The 20,296-nt window shown below is 38.4% G+C and overlaps 1 protein-coding gene across 3 annotated transcripts in view; it reads left to right on the plus strand.

Annotated features, from left to right (window-relative positions):
* The window catches only part of ppp3cb (protein phosphatase 3, catalytic subunit, beta isozyme), a 53,728-nt gene that overhangs the window by 17,396 nt on the left and 16,036 nt on the right, over positions 1-20,296 (plus strand). For all 3 annotated transcript variants that reach the window (XM_026919806.3, XM_026919808.3, XM_026919807.3), the window contains exons 2-6: positions 7,615-7,815; positions 10,989-11,113; positions 12,119-12,230; positions 14,079-14,224; positions 16,997-17,136. In XM_026919806.3, coding sequence (XP_026775607.3) covers positions 7,615-7,815; positions 10,989-11,113; positions 12,119-12,230; positions 14,079-14,224; positions 16,997-17,136 — 724 coding nt within the window. The remainder of the gene's footprint in view (positions 1-7,614; positions 7,816-10,988; positions 11,114-12,118; positions 12,231-14,078; positions 14,225-16,996; positions 17,137-20,296) is intronic.

A 20,296-nucleotide genomic window follows, 5' to 3' on the forward strand; every position in this document is an offset into this window, starting at 1 on the left:
TACACTCCATACCCCATAATGACAAAGCAAAAACCAGATTTGTGATAACTTTGCAAATTTATTAAAAGAAAAAAAAATGGAAATATCATATTGACATAAGTATTTGAACCTTTGCTATGACACTTGAAATTTAGCTCAGGTGTATCCCATTTCTCTGGATCATCTTTGAGATGTTTCTCCAATTTGATTGGAGTCTGCCTGTGGCAAATTCAATTGATTGGACATGATTCGGAAAGGCACACACCTGTGTATATAGGGATTAACAGCTAAAAATGCATATCAGAGCGAAAACCAAGCTCAGAGACAGGATTGTGTCAAGGCACAGAATGGGAGAAGGCTACAAAAAAATTCTGCTGCATTAAACGTTCCCAAGAGCACATTGGCCTCCATAATTCTTAAATGGAAGACGTTTGGAACAACAAGGACTCTTCCTAGAGCTGGTCTCCTGGCCAAACTGAGCAACCAGGGGAGAAGGGCCTTGGTAAGAGAGGTGACTAAGAACCCGATGGTCACTCTGGTTCAGCTCCAGAGATCATGTGTGGAGATGTGAGAAACTTGCAGAAGGTCAGCCATCACTGCAACACTCCACCGATCTGGGCTTTATGGCAAAGTGGCCAGACAGAAGCCTCTCCTCAGTGCAAGACATATATATATATAAGTGACAGTGGTATACGGTCAGATTGTGTAAAGATGCCCCTGAGACAAGTACAAGGCCAAATGGGAGAAAATACAAGTGTTTAAAAAAAAAAAAAAAAAAAAGTAGATCATGTGAGACATCAATATACAGACAAATAAATACCAAACCAAGCAGTAATAATAACTGATAAAGAGCAGAATACAGCAGTGATAGGTGAAAGATGTGGCATCTAATGTGCCTAAGTATCAGTAACACTACTATGACAAGCTGGATCAATATTAGAAACTTAAATAAAAAATGAGGAGAGTTTAAAAGTTTAAAATCAAGGTGTTATTATTAGTGAAAGATTTCCCTAGAGTTAGCATCTCACTGACCAGCTAGTGTGTCAACGAGATAGCATTGTTAATCAAACGTGGTGGGTGGGGGAAACTGTGCGGTTTGGGGGCTAGTTTTAAGTGGAATTACACCAGAACACAAGCATCTGTTTTTTAAAAAAAAACTTAAAAATCTACTTTTTTAAAAAACCAGTGTCTTCCTAGTCACTATATATGTAGCGCACACAGGTTCTTAGTGTTGTTTGGACCCCTTCACTCAGTTATGTCACATTTCCACCAGAGATTGTGTTACTAATCTGAATCGAGAACTGTTCATAGCCTGATTGTGTACCTGTGCCTGTTTCCTATTGTGTGTCAGTACTTGTGAACGTCTTAAAGGTTGTGAGGTGATGATAGCATCTTATCACATGACGCTACATGGGTTTGTGTGGCCCTAGGCAAGATCACGACCATGAGCCCTCAACACACAAACACACATTGAACCAGTGCGTACAATACGTTTGAATTCTGTCTTTTATTAGAGTAAGCACTTCACAGAAAAGACGTTTCAAGAGCTATCTGACAGTATCTTATGTTTCGCTTTAACCAAAGTGTGGACTAAGTAATGTCATGCTCCTTTAGGACAAGGAGAAACATCCTCAAATAGGGGCTCTGTAGCTTTTGGCACACTTAACAGTTTCCAGAAATGAAGCTAGAGCACAAAAGAATACTACAAGGTGCCCCAAAAGTCTCCATACATAGGGCGACTATGTATACCAGGACCACTTCGATTGTGCCTTCGTCAGTGGATGTTCATGGATGTCCACTTCTTGGTTGATCTACACCACTTCCAGTCTTTCCGAATTTGTTAATAGTGTGTTGTGTGTGATGTGCTTACCATGTTTCCTGTTAAAGTCCATCACAACCTTGTGACAGCTTCCAATCCAGCCATGAGCCATGATTTCAATACGTTCTCCTTTTGTCAAAGGCATTCTTAAAGGCTACCTGAAAAAATATATATAATATATAAACTAAATATGAAAAATTTAGAAAGACATTTTGCTAAAAAGTGTTAATTTCCCTACGCATGGAGACTTTTGGGACACGATGTATATTAAAGACATCACTTTTAAGCAAACATTTCAGAATGTAAACCCTGCGGAACACTTCTGGTCTGATATCTCATTAAGTAAACCACATACAAACTAAATTGCATACAGGAATATGTTTAGCTATCATTCACTATTACGATGTAGCTAACTTGTCTTAATTAACTTGTCTAACTTGTCGATGTAGCTAACTTGTCGTAAATCTAACGATGTAGCTAACTTGTCATAAATCTCTCCCTCTTTCTGAAGAAGGAACAGCCAAGCTATCCAACTAACATGAGCCAGAACACTAGAAACTGTCACACAAACCACCCATACCAGCTAGCATAGCTAGTTTTTGTTTCAAAATGGTGGTTGTCTGTCTTTTACGATGACTCGTGACTATTTTGTGATTGTTTTCTTGTGCTCCGTCTCTCTGTTTGGAACCCTGGCAAGAAGTAGCTACAGTCCAAGTCACTTGGTAATGAAAATAACAAAATGTTAGATCGTGTGTTTTTTTGAAAGAGTATTTTGTTCTGGAGGAAAAAAAAGCTTTTACACACTTGGAAGAGCAGCTTCAGGAAACCATGACATGGTAGAATCAGTAAAAATACTGAATCTACCATTAAACTAATGGGTCTGTCGTAGAAGGAGAAGGGAAAACACCACCTCCTGGAAGGATGAGGCAGGAATTTATCATTTATACAAATTATAAATGCTTCCATTTTTTGCATAATGAGCAAGCATATGGTTGTTAAGTGCATGAAATGATTGAGTAGATCATTTACCGCCTTTTAAAGTATTTCCATATGCATACAATGCGCCTGTTTTGTGCTTGTTAAGCTGCGTGTAAACATATGGGGTAAATGCTTATTTGATACCGTGTGTGTGTCTCTGTGTGTGTGTAATGATGCAGTAGAGCAGCTGCATATGTGTGCGTGCTTGTGTGCACGTGTGGCAGTGGTTTAGTTGGCACACTGTGTGCATGTGTGTGTGTGTGTGTGTGTGTGTGTAACAGTCTTTGTGTGCAAGCTCTCGAGGAGATGTTGTTATGTAAGAGCCCTCTGCTGTATACTGCACTTCAGTAATGCAGCCGTACTGCTAAATAAAGACACACACACACACACACACATGCGCGCACACACACACACACACACACAGTCACAATCAGATAAGAGGCTGTACGACCATTTTCCCTGCCTTCATTTGTAGAGCCGGATCAAATCCCAGTAATGCAGCATCTCTCTCTCTCTCTCTCTCTCTCTCTCTTTCTCTCTCTTTCTCTGTGCTTCAGTCTCACTTATTGATCCCCATCTCACTCACACACATCCACAGATGGCCCACTTCCCATGATCTCTCAACAAAGACATCATTTTAGAGCATATAATAATATTCAGCAGTAATAGACACAAATAGAGCCATCACTTACTTTTCTACTGTCATATATTTAGTCTTGGTTCAGCACTCATACTGAAATTAAGAGCAGCCTGCGCTACGCCACTGGCTCTGACAGCTCACTGTGTGTGTGTGTGTGTGTGTGTGTGTCCACTGCTAAAGGATTTTGTGTAAAGGATTTTCTGTAGTGTGAATACAAAATGTGATGTGTGTGGGATATAAAAGCCTCTTGACCTTCACATTTCCTCTCTTCACTTTCAATAGGCTATATTCACTTCAGTGTTTTGTATTTGTGTAGTAAATGATTTGGAAAAAGGTTGCAAAGACACACTAGAACAAGTAGTGAGTTACTCTCTGCCTTAAGACACTTCAGAACGTGCCTGATGTAGTTGACGGTGTCACTTCCATCTGTTTGACGTTACTCACCTCACTGGAAACAGGCATTTTGTTTCTTTCTTTTTTTCCTCTACATGCACTTGTTAACCTATAACTCCAAATCCTAATCAATAGAATTCAAATAATTTTAATATTAGGTCACTTCTAATTTAACAAGTTGTAGGGATTATTATGTATAGTATTTTTATTGAATTAGTGAAATGTCTTCCTCATTAAAAACAACATTCATGATGAATTTCAGTCTGGGTGCAGATCATAGTACTGAATCAGCATTAGTGAAAATACATGAATATACATATAAATGTCTCAATTCTGACATTTAAGTGGTGCAGTTAATACAATATTATTATTTCTTTCAACCATTGAAAAACATTCAGCTGTGTTCAGTGTTTTACACATATTTATATTACAGAGTGGTTGAATTCTCGAAGCTGATTGGTCAGAATGTGTGTATTATTGTTCTATAACTGGAAAGTAGTTCCGGCTGCAACACGAACGATAGGTTAATATTAATGCACTCGTTCTTGTTATTGTTTCTAAAGTAACAGCTCATACACAGGGACTTGTACAAATAACAAACAGATAAAAAAAGTATTGTTTAACAAAAGAATAGCTATAATCATTGATGTGGTGAAGTTTTTTTTATTTAAGGAGATGTTTATTTAACATTTATGGAAGGAGTCGCAGGTGTCAGCGCATTGCAACAGTCACAGTGCTTTGTAAAGTTTCCTTTTCAGGACAGAGGAGTTTACAAGCTGCATTTTTTTTAGCGACAGAGAGAAAAGGAGAGGCTGATGAAGGAATGAATGTTTCTTGCAGCTATAACGTAAGCGATAACAGGAACTTGTCTTGTGGATGTTCCCAAAATGTAACTATTAACAGTTAGAAAGAGTGATGTGTTATTCATTAATAAATTAAACGTTGTAATTGTTGGAAAATTGCTGTGATATAAGCAGAATAATAAAACAATACACTTCACAATATCCAGGTGTGGATCATTGTTGTATAACAGCACGGTCATGTGTTAACCCTTTCATAACCCAGAAGTAGACAAATCATCATCACAAATTCATTAGCTAGCCCACCAGGCTCTAATTTACTGTCCAGCACTAAAAAGCATAATTCATGGATGAACATATTTAAATTAAGGGCACTTAAGTAAAATATGCAAGTTCAACAAAAAGTAAATAGGTAAATAATATCAGTTTTATGTTAAAATCGTTAAATAGAAATACGAACATTTACGACCCTAATTGTTCATAGTAACATGGACATTATATCAATATGTAAAAGCTACATAAGTCCATACATAAGAACTTTTTAGAGTGTGTGTTTTGGTTGCCCAGAGGCCTAAGCTAAACTAGGCAAAAAATATTAGCTACCATAAAGTAATAAAGTACGACAAGCTAGTTAGCTAGTTAAACAAGTATAAGGATGACGTGACTCATTATCCTGAGTCGTTATCCTTTTCTTAGAAATTTCTGAAATAGCACATCCTGTTGACAAACTGTCAGCATGTTGTGGGCCAGCGTCTGGCTATGAGCTGCGGTGTTTTTACTCATGTACAAGTCTCAGGCTAGCGTCTTTATCTCTTCTTGATATGTTTAACAGTGAGGTGACTGTGTGTTGTGCTAGCAAGAGAGTTACTGGATATGAAGCTTTATTGCACTTAACGTGTCCATCAGGCTACGTTGAAAAAAAAAAAAAAAACGCTAATCACCCAGACATGCTCGTGATTTGTCCACCTTTGTTAATTACGGTGCTGCAATGGGTAACGTTGTCTCCTCATAGCTCTAGGGTTCTTATTTGTTCCTGACCTCGAGTTACTGTCTGTTTGGCGTTTCTCATGTTCTCATCATGTCTACATGGCTTTCCACCGGGTTCTCCGGTTTCCTCCAACCTCCCAAAAACATGCCAATAGTTAGACTGAGGACTCAAAATTGCCTCTAGGTGTATGTGTTTGTGTGTGTGTTTCTGTGTGTATGACAAATGCCATACTAGCCTTTGGCTACCGTTGCCCTGGTAACACCTGTCACAGTTTGCTTTCTCGCTCACCACCTTTTCCTTTCCCCTTTTTTTCTCGCTCTGCTTCTTCAGTTCTTCTCCTGTAATTCCATAAATGAATTCTATTTATTCAGAGCAATTTTTCTATCACATAACACTTGATACGCAACGAGTAATTTAGTGCAAACGTTTATTAAACATGTTTAAAGCTAAAAGTAGAACATGGCACCTTTAACATACTAATGTGTTGTTTTTTTTGCTCTTCACACTCGCATATCTTTCCTCTCGTTTCTTTTTCTCCCACTGCCCCAGTTTCTGGTGTTATGAAAAGCAGTGAGTGTGTGCCAGTAATCAGGCATACTGTTAGTGATAGGGAAAAGATTCTTCTTCGTGAAGGCTTGTGCATAATTTTTAATGTTCTTGATGAAAAATAATCACTATAAGGAATGCATTAAACTCACAAAGTGCCAAGTGGCAATACTGGAAAATGTTGTACCTGTACAAATCAAGAAGTGAGATGCAGAAATAGTTTTTTAATTTCATCCTGGCACTCTGAAGCGAAGTCAAATTGAATCATGAGGTGTCTAGAGATTCTCACCTCAATACGCTTTAATATTCAACATACCCAATAATGTTGTCTTGTGCACTTCAAAATGTTGTCACTACTCCTGTGTTTTATTTGGGATGATCGTCTCTAAAGGTTTTTGTTTTAATCTAATTTGAGAAGCGAGAGAAAATGTAGAATTATTTATAACCTGTAGTCTTGTTTTTAATGCAATACCATGCTACTGCTGTAAAGCATGATAAGCTATATCCTTACATCCAGACATTCAGTTTGAAGTACATCTACACTATTATGTGCTCGAATCTCTAACCTCAACCTAATTAGCCAAAAATGGCCAAATAGTGAGTAGAATGATGATTTTGTCTTCCGTGTTAAGTACATATATCCTCAGGAGCATATCTCTGTGATCAGGACACTCTCATATTTGCTTGTTCTCTCTTTCTCACATTTTATTCTCTGCCCTTAAAGGAGCGGTTTGTAATTTTTAGTGCCCTCTGCTGTCTGTGATGCAGAAATACAATCAAAATAAAAACAATGATGAGCTCACCCAGTGACCCCACACCCCTCTCTTTTTTTTAATTTTTTACCCATTTTTGGGAGGGTGAAGGATAACGTGTGCTTCCTGAGACACATGAAACCAGTCAAAGACATCTTTTCAAACTGCAGCATAAGTCACTCTGAGGAAAGGCACAATCTACCCTCTTCTGCATACATGAACTCACAGACACCCATGATTGGCTAGCATTGCTGTGATTGACAGGGCAGAGAGAGTATGCCCCTCCCACCCAGAGAGCACAGCCAATTTAAAAGTGCTTTTACACATGATATAATCACATAATTTTAAAGATACATTAGGAAAACTCACAATAATTGCAAAAGAAGGAGGTGGTTTGGATCAACAACAACAACAAAAACATCACCTTTGTTCTGTCTGGCCGAAGTAATTTCTGGGCCAGAAAAAATGCAAACATAAGCCCTGAATATCCTGATCCTGATTGTGAATACTGTGTTTTTCTAATATATCTTTAAAATGATGTGATTATATCAGGTTTAAAAGCACATTTATAATCACAAACTGCACCTTTAATTATGAGGGGTCAATTGATTATCTTTTTAATTCGTTTTTAAACTAAAGCCACTGATACCAGTGGACCAGTAGACTTTTTTTTTTTACAGTTTCTCTCTCTCTCTCTCTCTCTCTCTCTCTCTCTGTAGCGGTCCCCTTCCCGCTGAGCCACAGGTTGAGTATGCGGGAGGTGTTTGACTGTGAAGGAAAGCCACGTGTAGACCTGCTGAAGGCTCACCTCACTAAAGAAGGCCGTGTGGAGGAACCTGTCGCCCTGCGCATCATCAATGAGGGAGCCTCCATCCTGCGACAGGAGAAGACAATGCTGGACATCGAGGCTCCCGTTACAGGTCAGAGAGACGAACACATATGCCCTAAACACTAGTTTTCACAAACTTGCCAAATGCTAATTGGCATAGAATCCATTCTAACAAGACTTCCTGTTAGACTTTATTCTTCCAGTGCAGTATGTGTGTTCCCATAATGCTGTGGTGAGTTTAAATGATGGTGTAATGAACTAAAGTGTAAAATGTACTACTTTATCTGCAACTCCATTGTGCTGCTCAATTCTCAATTCTGACTGGACAGAAGAAAGCAAAACATTTAATTGCTGATATGGCGAAGCTTTCTTTGTAAAAAGATGTTTATTTAACATTTAAGGAGTCTCCAGTGTCAGCACATTGTAATAGCTGTAACTTTCCACTTTCCACCGCAGTGAGTCTTCAGGACAGAGGACTTTATACTTTCCGGTTTCTCTGTAACATGACAAGCTGTGTTTTTGGTTTATTAACTTTAATAAAACGAGAAAAGAGAGAGAAAGGTGAGGGGTTGGCTGTAAAAAGAACTGCGTGTCATCAATTTATAACTTAAAATGTGTAATAATTGGCAAATTGCTGTGGTGTGAAAGAAAACGCCACCCGTATACCGTATAATAGTACCGTTTTGTTCAAGTACCCCTTGCTGCAGAGCCAAAAGTCCAGGGAGTGGAATCAGTCCTGATTTAGCTCCTCCTTCCTGGGCGGAGTCGAATCAAAATTACAGAGGGTGGAGGCGACTAAGTTTGTTTCAGAGTGGATAACTGTTTGTCATTATGTTTTGTACAATATGTTGTAGATTAAGGGTTAGGCTTAGTGTTACATTGAAAGGAGGAGTTAGATCAGGTCCAGCTCCACCCCCTGGACTTTTGGTTCTGCAGCAAGGACTATCTCAAACGGTTGGAAAGGAGTGCCAATTTAATATGTAGTACGACCAGTGTAAGAATATTCTTTTAATGAAAGAGGACTGCATATGAGATTTAGACACTCACAGGCTGTTACAGTCTTTGTACGGTTTGCAGGATCCCTAAAACTTGTGAATACTATACTGTATGGCCAAAAGTATATGGACACCTGACTATGACACACATATGTGGTTCTTCCCCAAACTGTTGCCACAAAGTTGGAAGCACACAATTGTACATGTCTTTTTATGCTATAGTATTACAGTTTCTCTTCACTGGAACCAAGAGGCCCAAACCTGTTCCAGCATGACAATGCCCCTGGGCACAAAGTGAGCTCCATGAAGACCCAGCGTCCTGCACAGAGCCCTGTCCTCAACCCCACTGAACACCTTTGGGATGAACTGGAATGCTGCCTGTACAGCAGGCCTTCTCACCCAGCGTCAGTGCCTGACCTCACTAATGCTCTTGTGGCTGAATGAGCACAAATCCCCAGAGCCACGCTCCAAAATCTAGAGGAAAGCCTTCCCAGAATAGTGGCGGTTATTATAATAGCACTAGGGGGACTAAATCTGGAATGGGATGTTGAACAAGCACATACGAGTGTAATGGTCAGGCGTCTACATACTTTTGGCCATATAGTGTATGTTCTTAGATTATTTTAAAGATTATTCTAGTTAGAATAAAACTCTAGTTTTTATTAGATATGATCCAGACACATGGAGATGGATATCTGAGCACTGGTGGGAGAGTGTGTGGAATGTGTTAGTCCATGCTATGTGTGCTTTTGATGTAGAAGCAGTAGGAGGAGAGAAATTGGGTGCTCTGGGGTTTGGTTTTTCATTTCTGGAAATATTTTGCAGATCAGTCAAAGATTATTACACTAAAGTACAGATTTGAGTTAAAAGGCGTGTTTCCACTGGGGTTCAGGGCGAGTTCCTGTTCTGTGTTTCCACTGCGCCGTGGGAACAAGTACCATTATGCAAAATGGCAAATTGCGATACAGTAACTAAGCTAAGCAAAGATACAGCAAAAAGAAAAGTGTTGAGATTGAAGTGTTTTGGTTTTTTTTTTGTCCCAGTGTTCAGTACAGCAAGCTCCACTAATAGTTCCTGGTCCGGGAGCTACATTCCTACATTCCTGTATGAGAACTACAACCCAGGAACTAAAAGCAGCACTTCCTTCAAAATGTTCCTAGAGTTCCTGGGTTGTCTAAAGTCGCGTCTGGAAAAAAATGGGTCCTCAGGTTTTTTTTTTTTCATTGAGATGGTTCTGTCTTCTAATGGACTTTATCTTTCTGTAATGTTAGCTCTCTCTAGTAGATTTCTATGTCGAAGTTCAAGGGGTTTCCCCAGATGAACAAAACAAATAACCCTTTAGGGTGCTAAGTCTAACCTTGTTTTTTCTAAGAGTGTACTGAGGGACAGCCTTTTATTAGAGAGAGTAATCACCTGATTCACACATATACACATTTATGCAGCAGCCCTGAATTAGGATGAGGTCAAACCATATTTAAAAAGGGAAATGATCAATAATTCATTGTTAACTGTTAGAAGGCAGTATGCACTAAGTGAGGAATAAAACACCCGGGGGCATTCTATTATAGGAAATTCATCAATAGTATGGTATGATGTTGGTGTGACAAAGCAGAGTTACTGTTACCACCCTGGAGCTGATTATTTTCCAATAACAGCATGTCCCAAAGCATGTTTTTGTCTTATATCACAGTAATTTGCCAACAATTACAATTTTTATTTATGTCACACTTTTTAATCGTTTATAGTATAAAGTTTAAGGTTTAACATTTAAAGTTGTGGAATGTCTTCAAAACCAGCTAGTCCCTGTTATCACTTACGTGTTATGAGTTAATGACGTTAATAAGACAGAAGAATACTGCTTGTCATGTAACCGAGAAACCGGAAAGGTCCTGCGTCAGAAGACTTAAAGTTACAGCTTTACCTCCGACGGTTACAAAGCACTGACACTGGAGACTCCTTCCATAAATGCTAAATAAATGTCTCCTCACACTACATCATCAATCTCATACTTTTTAAAATCCGTTTCTGTGGAGCGTCCGCCGTAGAAATACCTGTGTTAGTTGTTACTATAGAAACGAAAATGAATCGACACCTTCTGACCAATCAGAATGGAGAATGTAACAGTGCTGTGGTATAAAAGATGAATATGTCTGTAGGTGAGATTTGGTTTGTAGGGACATTTCTACATAGTAAGAATTTGCGAATGAATACTAGCTTTGTTTTCTTCCACTAAAATGTATGCAGTTCTGATATCGTGTGTGTACTGCAGTGTGTGGAGATATTCACGGGCAGTTCTTTGACCTGATGAAGCTGTTTGAGGTGGGAGGGTCTCCAGCTACAACGCGGTACCTCTTTCTAGGGGACTACGTGGACCGAGGTTACTTCAGTATCGAGGTTAGTGACCTAGTGCTTTCTCTCACACTCACGCTGTGTAGGCACCCTACCTAGTAAACCATGTGTTTGTAGTTGCCAGGTTAGCGCTCTGTTTAAACTTCATGTTCAGTAGTTAGCAATGGATTTCAGCTGACCCTATTTCTTTTCCTTTTTTTTAATAGCAAAAAAATTAATTTGAAAGTGACTGACGAAATTATAATTTTTTTGCTTGAGATTCACATAGACTAGGCATTTCACCAAAATGATCAGAATCTCTCTGTAATATGATATTTATATTGTTCAACAGAATTATAAGGTAGTATGAAAATCTGTGATTCTTAGATAAGTAAAGTTTCATAAAAATTTCAACATTACATTTTTAAAAACAGTGCATTGGTGAGAAAACTCAGATATATTCAGGCTGAATCATGTTTATAACATTAACATATTTTTTTGCAACAACAATAAAAAAAAGTCAGATAGAATTGCATGGTTTTGATGAGATTGCGTGTACATCATGACAGTATTACAGCAATTACAAATTTCGGAAAAACTTTTCCAATTTCCGGATTTCCAGCTTGACAGTGGGTGATGTTGATAACATGGCAGAGGCTTTAACAGTTTAAGGAAGTCAAGCTTGTCAAGATTTAACTCAGTTTCTAGACATTACTAGAAAACTCACTTTCTAAACCAGAAATTGTAGCCATTACTAGAAAATGACATTTGATTATAGAGTGTAGTATAGTTGATGTTTCAGCTAATAGAATTGAAGGCATTAAAATTTGGTTTAACTACCTGCTACCCAGCAATGTGTTCATTGTGAATGCACTGAAATAAGGTTTTGAAGTTTTAAAGATGATTGTAATGTAAGTTTCATGCATTTCATCTTTTTCTTTTAAATTTCAATGGGAATTTAATTCATAACAGAATATAAAGAGTAAATGAAAAACCAACTCTTTATATAATTTCTGTGACCCCACCCTCTCTCTCTCTCTCTCTCTCTCTCTCTCTCTCTCTCTTTCTCAGTGTGTATTGTATCTCTGGTCACTGAAAATCCTCTACCCAAAGACGTTATTTCTGCTGCGGGGAAACCATGAATGTAGACATTTGACTGAATATTTCACATTCAAACAAGAATGTAAGTATGAAGGCACACACTTCTTTTTGTCCACTAAATTTCTCACTTTATTTCCTGCTCAAACAGCAAGTCAGACCTTTATCCATCTCCTGTTTACCCACAATGCATTATTTTTTCCTTTAGCCCATTGGTTTGATTTATCTATTTTTCTACAACCATTTTTCTTCACCCACAACTATCTTTCTGAGAAAGAACCATTCATCCATCTATCCATCTATGCTGTCTATCTAATCATTCTTCCATTTTCTCCATCATTCGATCCATACATCCTGTTCAACCATCCAGTCATAAGTCATGCTTATCCATCCATCTGTTCATTTTCCACCCATTCGTCCATCCATCCATCCATCCATCCATTTTCTCTCCTCTCCATCCCTCTATCCACAACTGTCTTCTTACTCTATATAGCCATACATTTATCTATCCATTTAGACATTCTATCCATCATCTATCCATCCATTCATTCTATTCTCTTCATCATTTTATCTATCCATCCATCCATCCATCCATCCTTCTATCACTAACTGTCCTCTCAGTCTGTATGTCCACTCATCCACCCATCCAACCATTCATCCAACAACTGTCTTCTCAGTCTACAAATACATGCATCTATCTATCTATCCCTTCCTCCTGTCCCCTTCTCTTCCAAATCCCACCATTTCTTCAGGATCCTTCTTTCCCTCACCCTCTTCATAAGCTCCATGTTTTCTCTCAGACATGCTTTCTAGATCAGTGTCTCTCAAATGAGACAGAGAGAGCGAGAGCATTAGCAGCAAATTAATTTGCTCGTTAATGATTGGCCCAGGGAGTCAGCGAGTGTGATTTCCCTGATGGGACAGTAAAGAGTGGGCGCCCTCCTTTTCCATCTGCCAAGTGCGAGAACACACACACACACACACACACACACACGGGCTTCATTGGACACACTCTTGGCCTGAAAAGGGCTGCCCTCAGTTAAAGAGACATCCATCCTTTAAGATGAACAGTCCATTTTGTGTTTCTGTACCTTCTTAAATGTGGTCTTTTAAATCATAATCTTTCCTGTGCTAAATAATAACTTGTTTGATCTTGAGGTTTCTCCAAAAAAAAAAGGCACAGAAGTGACTTGCGTCTCTTATCAAGAAAACCAGGTTCAATAAATATGCAAATAGGAAATGCCCTTGTGGTCTTGATTTGCATATTGTAAACTGATTGGCTCTTATATTTTATGATGCAACAACACTCGCCTCTCATGTTTTCACCTCAGATTTTCTTGTACGATTTTTCTTTCTTTTTTTTTTTTAGAAAAAAAAAACACGTCTGTGTGTAAATAAATTATATTCCCTTAATAATCCTAAAGACACATTTTAAACACAAGTTTAAATAATAAAATAAATTAAAAAAAAAACTTCACATAAATTTTATATGAAAAAAATGTACATGATTACCTGCAGAGACACTGCATGAGTGTGTGTAAGAAAACCATAGAAACAAGACGAGAGATGGAGGGAGGTGTGTGTGTGTGTGTGTGTGTTGCTGAGTGATGCAGTGGTATGACTGAACAGATGGGGTGGCTCTGGGATGGCGAAGTTGACACAGTACAGATTGTCTCTCAGACACACACTCTCTCTCTCTCTCTCTCTCTCTCTCTCTCTCTCTCGCTCTCTCGATGTCTCGATTGACAGTGTTCTGTGAAAGTGTAAATTCATGCAGGATCTCTGTGTACAAATGAGACGCAGAAGAAAATACAGCCTCGGAACATGTCGGAGCGTTTGCATGTTTTTAAGCTGTTCTTTTTCTCTTGTAATTCCTCTCACTCATGTTTGTCCATTTTCTTCTCTTCCCTCTCTCTTTTTGTCCTTCTTTAAGGTAAAATTAAATACTCGGAGCAGGTGTATGACGCGTGTATGGATGCGTTCGACTGTCTGCCACTGGCCGCTCTGATGAATCAGCAGTTTCTGTGCGTGCATGGTGGCCTCTCACCAGAGATACACACGTTAGATGACATCAAGAAGGTGCTCTCTCACACACAGACACACACACACACACACTCATGAATATGCTGATGGATTTAGTCTCTGAATAACATTTCTTGCACAGAGGAAACTGACCTTTATGTCCATTAAATTAATAAATCATTCAGGCCTGCTTGATGTTATGCGTCTATATATCCGCATTGCATCCTAATAAGATTTTACCTCACATGCATATACAATTGCTGCGTAAAATGCAAATTAGCTTACAACACAATTTTATTTATTTATTTATTTACGTGTCTAAGACCCAAGGTCACTTTCAAGGTATGTAATGCCAAGTAACAAAAAAAAAATGATGGTCTTATGCAAAAGGTGGCTGCCGTATTGAAAATGGAATTATCATAAAAGTGCATGTGTAAATGTACTGGAGACATATTTACGAAAAAAGGAAATCAGAAGTGATCACTCAAACCACTTCAGCCGGTCTGAGACACATTTTAGCAAATACATCCATCTCTCCAAACCTTATTTGAAAACCAAAACCTCTCCCAAAACATTACGAATCAATATACACTCCAATTTTACTTTCAGATGCTTGTGCAATATAGCAGTGTTTGCTATTAAACCGTCTAAAGAGTGTTTTCTTATAAAGATCAATTGCCAAAATCAAATGCTAGAGTTTCCACTGAGATTAAATAAAAAAGTGCAGAACTTTAGATGTCTTTTCCAAACCATCTTTTGCATAAAACAACCAGAACAACACAGAATGTTTGTGCTCAAGTGTTATAAATGTAACACACAGGACTCGAGACAGGTTTGAGGATCCATGTGCTGGAGGTGTATTACACGATAATGCAAAACTCGAGGTCGTAAGGAGGGTAATAGTCAAAACACAATCAAACACAGAACTTGCACACACTTAAGAGTTGGCAAGACTTCGCTATGACTGTTAGATGAAGTTTGCTTTGTCTACTGTTTAAACAGGAAGTGCTTATGAAGTAGTTCAGTAATAACAAAAAGATATGACGATAAACATAGTTGGATATTATGTGTGATACAGCAAACAAATTCTCTTCAGGATAATCAAAGATGCATAAGACTACAAGTGTAAATGCATGTGGTTAAGGTCTTACCAGGATCTTACCACACTGCAAAACGTGTATCTTAGCAAGTGGAAATATCTAAAATATATGCAAATCCAACTACAATTTCTCTTTATTAGATTGTTTTTAAACAAATATAAGATTAATAAGCTTTATAAGATTAATTAGTAATTTTTAAAAGAGTAATAATTCTTAGCTAATTGTAGAAAGGAGCAAAATTATCTGCCAATAGAATAAGACAATTTTAACCATGAAATTAGTAAATATGTCTAGAAAAAGGCTTAATGGTTTTATATTTGTTATAATAATAACAACAAATAATAATCTAATAATATTAGAAATATTAGATAACTTTTCCTTTATTCATGATTTTTCACTTGCTAAGACAGAAGTGTCCAAAGTCGAAACATGACAAAACGTAGCCCGCGGACAGATTGTGATTTTTCCTTTCACCTGACGGTGGCAGCAGACTGTGTTAACACAGTTAGCTAAATTGCAAAAGCTCTTTTTTTCTCTGACTACACTTGCAAATTGATTTACTGAATGATATTTAGTCATGGTTACAGACAAAAGGTGATTTCTGAAGAGCTGGAAACACAAATACTTTTTCATCGAGAGCCATAGCAAATGCGTGAGCCTTGTATATCAAGAGAGTGCTGAGGTAATTAAGGAACTTAATATCGTGAGACATTATGAAACAAATCATGGGCATTGCAAAAAAAATGATTCGGAGGATGAGAGAGCAGAGAAACTGAAGCAGCTGGAAGCTATCCTGGCAGAAGAAGGTTTTTATTAGAGAACATTACTAGAGTTAATAAGTGGCAGTGATTCCAATAAGCATGGAAAACCTTTTGTATGTTCTTGAAAGATTCCTTAATTGAAGTGGTCAATGTCGTTTATCCCATAAAGAAGCACGAATGTCTGAATATCAGCTTGTGTCTCACGATTATAGCTGTCACGTGATACCCTGCTGCAGTTATTCCACTAAAGATAAATTCACTATAATGGAGCTTTAAAGTAATATTTTTGATGACCAGCCCTCTGGTCTAATCTGACTGCCTTTGGACATCTCTGTGCTAAGATATTATTTTCTGCAGTGCAGGTGTGAACAGTTTTCTGAGTTGTTGCCATTCCTCTTTCGGCTGCTCCTGTTAGGGGTCACCACAGCAGATCATCGTTCCATGTATTTTATTTGGCACAGTTTTTATGCCGGATGCCCTTCCTTGACGCAACCCTTCCATTTTATCTGAGCTTGGGACAGGCATTGGGAGTGCACTGTCTTGTGCAGCCCTAGTGGCTGGGGTCAGTTCCCTGGCTGGGAATCGAACCCGGGCCACTGTGGTGTGAGCCCTGAGACGTAGCCACTAGTCCTCCACAGACCCCTCTTTAAAGCGTTTTGAGTGATCAGGTTTAAATCTGTTTAAACCCCTATAAAGGTCCAGGCTTGCATTTTATAGCTACACACATCTTCTTAATAGATAACGAATAATTCATAGTAGTTAATGAATTAAAAAAAACAAGAACTTTAAATTAAAATTTAGAGTCTTGGATGTTATTATACCTGCGTTTTTATGTGGATAATCCCGATATATGTGTATATAATGCTAATGTATTAGTCTTGGTATGATAATGTATGAGTTATGAAAATTTAATATTGCTCTCTATCTCTCTGTCTCTCTCTTTTTCTGTTTCTGTTTCTGTGCTCCAGCTGGACCGGTTTAAAGAGCCTCCAGCCTTTGGGCCCATGTGTGATCTTCTGTGGTCGGATCCACTAGAGGACTTTGGCAACGAGAAGTCGCAGGAGTATTTCAGTCACAACACTGTCCGCGGCTGCTCCTACTTCTACAGGTACCTCCGTGTGTGTGTGTGTGTGTGTGTGTGTGTGTGTGTGTGAAGTCGGAATATGAGAGACATGGAAGAAAGGAGGGACACAGGTTAGCTGGGTGTACGCTACAGGATTTTAAGACAAATGTTTTCCCTAATTTTCCTTTTCCAGAACATTTTTATGATCGAAAATAAAAAGCCAGTGACTGAGCAAGAGACATACTTTAGCACTTTGTCTTGAAGAAGAGCTTGTGGAAACGAGCGCCTTTAAAATTATATCGTGTAAAAATGACTACAGCTGGACTTCCAAGCAGATTATGCTTCTTGTGTGTTTATAGAGACAGAAACAAGTCCAGATAGATGCAGCAGATCCAGCTCTACCGTTGTGTGCATGTGATTATGTTGTGCTGATTTCCTGAAGATTTTATATGTAGTCCTGTAGGAAGTGTTGCTGCAAGCCTTTGTTGTTGGTAACATCAGAGTTTAAAAAAGTTAAACTCTTCAAAAAAATCAGAGTGACATCAAGTGCTTTTCTGCATCCTGACCAATCAGATTGCAAGTTGGTGGTCAATGGAGAAAAATAAACATGGAGGACAGAGTGCTGGTGAAAAATTAGTCTTGTTAGTGAGCGAATATAAGATTAACGACATGAACAAGTGAAAATGTTTCATTGCCAATATTCCAAAATTGCTGGTTTCAAACCAGCACAAAATTTATTTTTGAAAAAACCCTAATACTCATGTGTGTGATACTATATGGCTGCTAAATTTTTGACTTTATAACTAAAGAATAGAAATCGTGTAAAAACCCCAACATCACGTGTAGAAATCAGGTTTTTTTTTAAACAATTTTGCATGATTAAGGCAGTTAGTCATTTTTATATGCATCACATTTACACACCCAGTTATTCTATGAGTTATGTATGGAATAAAAAACTTCAAGACATGCTGTTATGAGAAAATAATCTGCGTTAGGGTGGTGTCAGCCAGTCATCACACTGAAGCTGATTAACTTCCAATAACAGCACGTTTTATTCCTCTTACACCACAGCAATTTGCAGGTGATTAATATAAACCTGATTTGAATTACAATCGGGACTGCTGTCATAGCTGCTGTTTAATCAACACCTCCTGACTAATCAGATTAGAGCATTCAGCGGCGCTGTGGTATAAAAACCTTTTACCTGTTTTATGCTCCAAGTTTCAGCTGCACCAAACAAACCATTTTAAACCTTTTTGTTAACGACTGTGGCTGTTGTTTCCTTTTGCAATCTTGGCGTGTGAATTTTCCGACAGAAACACGGCCCCAGTCCTTCTTGTGTTGGAACATTCAGTTGGTGAGCAGTGTGTGTGTGTGTGTGTGTGCAGAACTGTGTGCTCTGGGCAATTAGTTGTAGTGTGAAAATGAGCCTGCGTCTGTAATTGGAATTGTAAAGCAGCCCAAACAGCGGTCAGGCTCAGCAAAACACAAGAATTCCCACGGTCCCCTGGGAAATCGGGCGATCTGCTGTTACTATGACAACTGGCTACTACTGCCGAGAGTGAGAGAAAGAGAGTGAGAAGCGAGAGAATTAAATATATATAAATAAATAAAAGCAATAGAGATGGATTTGCTTTCTCTCATCTTATGAAATCCGACATCAATGAGAGGAGAACAGGCGAGATGGAGATGTAGTGTGTGTGTGTGTGTGTGTGTGTGTGTGTGTGTGTGTGTGATGGGTTGAACAAATCATCTGGAACACATTGTTGTGAGAGATAATGTTTACAAGAGTGGCTTATGTTCAGTTATGCCATTTTTCCATGTTTTATGAAAAAAAAAATCCATCACGGAGTCTCATTGTTGTGGTTTATAAACTCAGTCTTTATATAAAAATCTCTCCGAGCGAATCGTCTAGTCTGGACAGAGACACTGAAACGATAGGTACGGAATTTTATCAATCGGAGCTTGATTTTACAAACACACTGTACATGTGTTAAATTTGTAGGGACGAGGAACTAGTGACGTGTGGTTCAGAAGGAGTCGACTCGTATATATGAGCTGTTTTTTTCCTTCTTTTTCTTTGCTGTTGATGGTTTCAGCTCCTCTAGGACTCCTTTTTATTCAGTTGATTCATATATAAAGATTTTTAATGAAGTGAGGCCAGATTTAGTTTTACATTTTTTTTATCAAAGATAAACTTTAAAAAAAAAAACTTGAAAATACCATGAAAATAGCCATGGTAGCTGCATGGCGTTAAATTATAAACAAGCAAACAGTTTCCTTTGCTGTTGCTCTTGTTGCAGTATAATTTAATCCAAATTCTTCCCTTTTTTAAACATCTGGTTCCTCTTCAGGAAGCGCTTATCCTGGTCAGAGGTGCAGCGAAGTTAAATGTTGCTTTAATTGAATCAAACATCGTTATTAACATATTTGACTGGTCGCTTGAATTGAGTGGGTGTAACATGCTGTGTGATGAGGCAGGACGCAAGTGTGTTGTTTATGAAGGTTAAACCAATACTCATCATTATTATTCCGTGATACCAAGAGTCAGATGACAGGCAAGCGACAACAAATAAATAATATATATTCCGTAAATGAGAAAACATGCAGAAACCGGAGAGAAGGAAACCAGAATAAGGCTCAGACCTAAACACCCAAACGCACAAAAACATTGACAACACCTCGCCAAGAGACAGACACAGGAGGTTATAAATACACAAACTAATGAAGGGAATGAGCGGAGAACATGGGAGTACAATCCGGGAAAGTACCAATCACACGACAGGACTCAATGTGCAAAACAAAATGCACATGTTCATTGTAAACAAAAAAGTACAGCAGCGTTTACGATGCTGAGGATCATGTCACAGGCTGAAAGGGGGGAATTTGTGACAATGGGTTTCATCCAGACCTAAATAACGGAAAAAAAGAAGGCCTATAATTAAGCAATATTACACAAGCAAGTGTGTGTGTATACTGAATATCGGTATCCTGATGATACTCCGTATGACGGAACGATTGTGAGTGTGATATTGCTTTTAAACACCAGTTCTGTAAACAAGAAATTAATATCGAGTAGGTGACATTTCGGACAGAATGTGGCCAAATAATGTCGTTATTTTTTGCTCCACTAATGGAAATAGATCCCAAAGAAGCCACACCCACTTTATGGCGTGTCGGCTAGCTGGCTAGCTCGCGCACAATG

This window comes from Pangasianodon hypophthalmus, chromosome 9 (genome assembly GCF_027358585.1).
Source record: "Pangasianodon hypophthalmus isolate fPanHyp1 chromosome 9, fPanHyp1.pri, whole genome shotgun sequence".
Taxonomy (NCBI): Eukaryota; Metazoa; Chordata; class Actinopteri; order Siluriformes; family Pangasiidae; genus Pangasianodon; species Pangasianodon hypophthalmus.